This window comes from Wyeomyia smithii, chromosome 3 (genome assembly GCF_029784165.1).
Source record: "Wyeomyia smithii strain HCP4-BCI-WySm-NY-G18 chromosome 3, ASM2978416v1, whole genome shotgun sequence".
Taxonomy (NCBI): Eukaryota; Metazoa; Arthropoda; class Insecta; order Diptera; family Culicidae; genus Wyeomyia; species Wyeomyia smithii.
In genome coordinates, this window is record NC_073696.1 from 70,559,134 (window position 1) to 70,566,357 (window position 7,224).

Consider the following 7,224-nt stretch of genomic DNA (forward strand, 5'->3'; position numbering starts at 1 on the left):
AAGAAATCGTATATCTTCCCAGTCTACAAAAAAGGAGATAAATGTTACATTATCTCTGTGTGCTGAGTAAAAAATTGTTAGAGATTCTAATTTAGTTAAGTAAAATTATACGATGGAAGAAAAATATGACTTTTATCCCAAATGCTCCATTAATATAAACCTGTTTCAATTCTGCTCGTTTTGCATTAGAAAACAAGAGCAAAATGCTCAAGTCGATACAGTGTACACGAATTAGAAAGCGGCTTTTGACTGCATTGACCACTACATGTTATCTACTGAACGTCATACCTTCTGCAATCAGTATGGTGTCCCACAGGGAAGCAACTAAGGACCGTTACTTTTCCTAATCTTTTTTAATGATGTTTGTTTTGTTGTTCCACCTGGATTTCAATTACCATATGCTGACGATTCAAAGATATTTCTTGCTGTACTGCCAGCAATCTTATCTACCAATTTGCAGAATAGGGCTGCTTTAAAACCCTCACGATAAGTGTTACCAAATGCTTTATTATTAGCTTCACTTGACGTACAACTCCGATTGTGTTTAATTATTAGGGTGGGGAATCGTTATATGGAAATAACGAAACTTGATAGCAGAAGGCCAGAACCAAGTTTTTTGTTTCTTTTGGGATCCCTATCAATCCTAAACTTATCGGAAGTCGATTGGTTTTGTCTCCGCGCCAATGCGCCAAGCATTGCATATCAAATTTATATGGAGATTTGTATGGAAAAACCAACTTTTTTGCATTTTTCATTCTAAAGAGCTCAAAATGGCTCAAACCAAAGGTCTCATGACTTCAAATGGAAGGTTTTTTGATGCCCAACAACTTGGCCGAAGACACTAAAGAGTTAGGGTGTCTCAAAAAATACTAGAGCTGTTCAAAGTTGATTATGTCGAAATTTATATTGCAAATCAATTTTTTTGCCAACACTGCCAGTGTACCGGTGTCAGTCAGATTTCAATCAGATGTGACCTCAGAAACACGTTGTAGATTCTACCTACGCCTAGAATGTTGACCTAAAATTGTGTGCTTGATCCAGCTGAGTGTATAAACTCGTTACGACTGGTTACTTCTGATGGGAATCTTGCTAACACCGGTACATTGGTAATGTTGGCAGAAAACAAGATTTTCTGCATTTAAATCGACATAATCAACTTTAGGCAGCTACAGCTCTTCTTATGGAAATCCTAGCTCTTCAGTGTCTTCGGCAAAGTTGTTAGGCAGTCAAAATACTATACTTTAACATAATGTAGTGCATTATTCAAGTATTATTTAGCTCTCTAGAAAGGTAAATGCAAAAAAGTAGGTTTGCCCATATAAATTTTCATGCAAATTTGAAATGCAATGCGCCAATCGACTTCCGGTAAGATAAGGGTTGTTTGGGGCTCCAAAAGGAACCAAAAAAGCTTGGTTCTGGAAAATCGATCATTTTTCCCCACCCTATTAATTATAATGTCGAAAGTGCCACAGTTGGAAGAGTTGACGTGGTTAAAGATCTGGGAGTGGAACTGGATTCAAAACTTACCTTTCCGAACCTCTACTCTATCGTTTCATCGAAAGCTAACCACAACTTAGGGTTCATTCTTCACATGGCTAAAGACTCTCGTAACTCGTATTGCTTGCGAGTCCTCTACTTCTCGTTAGAACGCTCAATTATTGACAAGGCCTCTATTGTATGGAGCCCTGATTCACACATTTGGAAATCTAGAATAGAAGCTGTACAGCACAGATTTATCAGATACACACTAAGAAATCTTTCTTGGTCTAATCCAGTTAACCTATCACCATATGAAGACAGATGCAACTCATTGATTATTGACACTTTAAACAAAAAGAGAAACACTTCAAGAGTTGTATATCCGTCGCCATGAACTCCTATCGATGTTGAACCTAAACTTCAAGCCCAGGCTTCTCAGACCACGGGTCATGCTTCGACCTCGATTTTTTTCATTACTAGAGCAATTAAAGTATAGAATCCTTAGAAGTGATGCCTTAGAATAATTGTTATTAAGGTGTCATTACTGTTACTACTTTCCATTATTCTTGACTGATTTTTTTATATGTGATCTGTAATTATAAACTATGTAACACCGTATCTAAAACGGGTTTTTAAGCCGATTTGAGAATGGCTATGATATTGCCAGCCCGCTTCAGTCTGCTTCTTCCAATAATCAATTCATTGAGGTTATGTCAGTCAACTAAATATAAAAATTCGACCATTCTGAATTCAAAATATTCAGCAAATATACGCACACATATTTGGCATTTCTAAAATTCCTTCCAACATAAAATGGCTGTTTTTACTCATATGATTCACCATATGGAATCTATGCCTCTCAGGGATGAAACAAGGGAAAATAAAATTGAATTTATTTTTAAAATTGCTTAGCAGGATAAATATGATAAAACAGCCATTCGAGCTGGAAGCTTTTTGTCAGCACTCATTGTCTTTTTAATTGAAATCGTCAGGTGATAATGACGCTGTTTATTTCCGCTTTCAATTATAAATCATTTCTTTTCTTTTCGAGAACTTCAGCTATCAAAATAAAAAAAGAGGTGCTCTGAAGAGATGTTACAAAAATTTACATATCAAATAAATTTTCCATGACTCGATAGTTCACATAGATCGTAAAGATCTGTTCAATATCAACCTGTATAGGCTCGATTCTATAACTAACAAACCAAACAAAAATCAGGTTTATCAAAAGTGTTCAAAGCTGTCGAGATGCTATCAGTGCCATTAGCTACAGTTCAATTGTTCAGAATATTAGTTAATTTGCCTTCTTCAATTATGTTCGTATATTGACAAACATTGTACCCGACAGTTTATTTGTATAACAGCAACAATGGTAATCAGCATAAAACATCAAATTTTCTCATCCCCGGGCAAAGTGACGTATGAAACAAAAATGAAACCATTGCTTTACATTCATCAACTTATTCATAAGTTCATTTGATTTCACTCGCTATGTGTGAATTGCCTGATTATATTAGAATGCATTATTAACTTTTTAATAGTGTATTTAGAGTTTTATTTTTATAAATTTATTATGAAAAGTGATAACACAGGGATGAGGTGCAGTGAAAAGAATTGTTGAGCTCTAAGTTTATTGGTTGCAGTCGGTAACAATATTTTCATTGTCCAAATAAACCATAAGTTATAAACCATAATTATATGATTATTTCACACTACCCTAATACTTTAATAACCGCATCTCTGAGAGGTCCCACGATGATACTGCTCTATTTATGTTTCTCACCAATAGCCAATAAACAGTTCTATTTTAAACCATTCACACCAATTGTATGCCACTCAGCTTAACTTTCCGCCACTTGCAATCACCGTTCACCCTATTGTTCAACTATCAATAAGTCATTATCTACCCTCGTCGAACTGACCAGAGCACACGGTTGTCGCTACCGTTCTGCTAATGCTAGGCTTAACTGGACTTATCCTTGCTCAGCTCCAAACAAACGAGGGGGATTGAGCGTTCATATACATCGACGACGTGAGAAATTAATTACTATCAATTCACTCCTGGCTAAAATTGTTTTCTCACAATTAATGAAATTGAATTTGAAATTCATACCTTTTCCTCGCCTTGTCATCCACACGAGCGGAGCAGAGAGCCTGCTGGATGTGGCCTGTCATTAGACTAATCTCTTCCGTTCGCTCCGGTGCCATCCGATTTCGGGCCGATATTGGAAAACTGTGTGTGCGAGCGAACACGGCGGGGGAATCAAAGTTTGTCTGGTATATTGAGGCACGGCTCGGGAACAGAGCAAAAGGGGTTCTACGGGTTGGCGTGTAGGATGGGAAAACATGGAAACCAACGACGGAAGTCGCTGGTATGTTGAGCATTATAGCGATTGATAATGGACAAATGAAGACAATTTGAGTGATTTGTAATGAAATATGGAAGTGATATAAATAATGAACAAGCTTAGGAGGTACCCTCCTGGGATATAAATTGCTTTTGCCATGGATGTAGACCAAAATCAATGGGAAGGTAAACGGGTAAAATTGAATTCCAGGAAGAAGATATTTGAGCGATTTTGCTTGGCTTTTGAATTGTTCAGAGAAAGTCCGAAATACGGTTTTGATTCTGTTGGTAAGTAAAACACAAGAGATAGAATTTTATTACAACTTCCGAACAATCTCTGAACCTTCCGGTGTTCATTCGATAAAATAAAACTCTTTCACCAGAATGGTTTCGGCTGGTTTTGTTTATTCAATGTGCTTCGTCCCGTCAGCAGTCGGAAAAATAGCAGAAGCTTTTTCATTCCTTCGTAAACATGTGTGGATTTCTTATTTGTCTAGAGATTTTCAGCGAGATAAACATTCCTGAGTATAATCTGCGTTGTGGAGCTCGCTTCAAATCGGGACAAGACCCGGTCCGGTTACTGCTCTTTTACGACCCTCGTTCGTTGAGATTAATGAAATCTGTGAAAGTTGGGGAAAGCTGCACATCTTTGCCATGGACGAGATTTCCGAAATATCTCCGCACTTACCAAACGACACCGGATGGACGATGGCGCCTGGGTTTTATAAACTCGTAAAATGTGTACGTTCATGGGTCGGGTCGTGCGCTTTTCGCAATATTTGAGGATCGAACATTAGCATGCCCGGAGTGATAAGATGAGACAAACGGTTTCGGAAAAGGTACACGCATAGCCGTGCTCAGGGTTATCGTTTGAGGAGGGGAGACTATTGCCTCAAATTGAACTCTTAAAATCACCCCCACGACCCTGGGTACACGGATTTTTCCGTCGCATTTACTGGAGTGTTCAACGCTGCAGTAGTAAAGCTCGAAAATCATTCAAAAAGCAATGCACCGTTTTATGTAGGCTCGAGGTTTATGAGCAGTTTATCTTTATTCCTATTTTATGAGCTTTCCAGAAAACATTGAATGTCTTGCCCAAATGGAAGCAATGTATTGCTGCTACTATTATTGGATAAATTACCAGCAATCTTACGTCGGCTGTATTTAAATTTAAGAATCAAAATGACACCATGAAATTTAAACTCATTTTTTCTCTTTCTCTACTCATTTTCAGGTGAGAAGCCCCACAAATGCCAGGTCTGTGGTAAAGCGTTCAGCCAAAGCTCCAATCTGATTACACACTCGCGGAAGCACACCGGCTACAAACCGTTCCAGTGCGAGCTGTGCCATAAAGCATTCCAGCGCAAGGTGGACCTCCGGCGGCACAAGGAAACCCAGCATACCGAGCTCCGACCGATGGTCAACTAACCCAAAGCCCTGCCGGAATTCACCATCTGTTCCCAGCAGCAGCCACAGCAGCAGCACCACCACCAGCCACCGCCAGTAGTGACGGCTCTGCTAGGGATCAATCCCGGCAGTGCGGCACCGGCCAGAATTGGCGGTCTACTTCTGCAAGGACCGCTGGGACACGAAGGTGGTGATTTCATCGTGATTGACTGATTTGACACCGACAAGAGAACCGAAACCAAAACACAAAGAAAAATCAAAAGACGACATTATACTGTACAGAGTGTATTCGAGTTTAGTGTAGACCAAATCCTAGATGTTGAATGTAAAAAGCTGTATATAGATTAGACTAGTGAGCTAGAAGAATATTTGGAAAACACACACTTCCTCTTTGTTGAATTATATTTAGGTTGAAAAGCATTTTCCTTCAAACATACTGTTCACTACTAGCTAGGCGTAGTTTCTTTTATTGTCTCAATTTTAAACCAAACAATAGGCTTATCACAGACGAGAAGACGGGATTGAAACCGTAATATTTTCACCAAAACAAACCATCCTAACCAAATCAACAACGTTTGTAACGATCCAAATTCTACGATCATTGTACACAAATCTCCGATGAACGACAGTGGAAAATAAACTTCAATGTGCAATTCTCATAAACTAAAATTGACAATCACTCATTGCATGCTCTTACTATCGTTAATAAAATTTCACACACGCCCTAAAATGAAACTAAAATCCGAAGACATATGATTTATGGTAGCAAAAATATTTACGACAATTTGCGTGCAGTTCTTCCGCACCCTCGGCCTCGTTCCAATTAAGCCACAATAGCCTGTGCCCGCACACTATTAACAAGAGAAACAGTAAAATTTTTCCTTCCTCCATTCCCACCACACCATTCTGAATAGAGGATCCTGTGGTGACCACACTACCAAATGCACTGACCGGAACGTAAGCCATCCTCGTGCCCAGGAGACATTCGAATGTCGAACCCATAAATTTGCGGTATTCATAGAAGAACAAGTTAGAAGAAAACCATGCTTTTGGTCTGTGAGTTTGTTGTGCTGACCTTTGCATGGGGATAGAGCACTCCGCCGGGGAAATGCATACGTACGATTTGAGCCTACGTAAAGTAATTAAACGATGACCATAATAATACCGACCGAAGTTTTCTAATGACTTTGGCCGACAGTTTGTGGCTTTGCTGGCTTAGGCGGAGCGCGTGCTGGGGTACATTCCGGCTCAAGATGGGATGGTGTATGGGAAAGCATTCATATCGAGTTTGAACTGAATAAAAGTTCATGCTTTTTCACACTAAGTTCATTCTATGTTTGACAAATCTCTGGCAAATATCTCAAAAGAAAATAATATACGTTAGTTAGTTAGTAAGCTTTAAGAATATTACCTATAAGCATAAATTTGGTACCAACGTCGTTCGCAGAATTTTCTTTCGGAAAAGGTTTTAGCTACATTGATTGTTTGGGATATATGAATATGCTTGGAATGCATGAAGTATTTTGATATAACATTTTTCCAACAGTAATCGGTTTTTTTTAATCAATTTTAGGTTTAATTTTTTATTAAATTTAACGTTGGTCTTGTGTCGCCGCAACAGTATCATTCTATTGCAAGTAATCAATGCCAGATTCTCCGTCGAAAGTTGAATACGTTGGTCTTTTTGACACAGTATTTTCATGTGTTTTAAAGATATAATAATAAAATCAATAGATATGATAAGATATGAATAATAAAATCAATACGTTCCAATACTCTGCGGCCATTGACGCAATTTCACGATTTTTTCGAATGTCTTATTTGGCCTTTCTGATGACGAAATTGAGCAAACTTATACACGGTTGTATTAGCTGGAGTATATGTTCCGTAACACCTATCAAACCGAATTGTCCATGAAAATTATGACTCCTTCAAAAGCCAACGATTGTCAACCAAGATTTTAGAATTTTTCCACATCTGTCAAAAAAGGT

General features: G+C 38.4%; 1 protein-coding gene across 3 annotated transcripts in view; it reads left to right on the plus strand.

Moving 5' to 3' along the window:
• The window catches only part of LOC129732143 (fez family zinc finger protein 1-like), a 157,331-nt gene extending 151,139 nt beyond the window's left edge, over window positions 1–6,192 (plus strand). For 2 of the 3 annotated variants that reach the window (XM_055692699.1, XM_055692700.1), the window contains exon 8: window positions 5,061–6,190. In XM_055692699.1, coding sequence (XP_055548674.1) covers window positions 5,061–5,254 — 194 coding nt within the window. In that variant the 3' untranslated portion in view covers window positions 5,255–6,190. Of the gene's footprint in view, window positions 1–5,060 lie in introns of all 3 variants that reach the window. The other variant, XM_055692701.1, reaches the window with a different exon arrangement.
• Window positions 6,193–7,224: the final 1,032 nt, after the last annotated feature.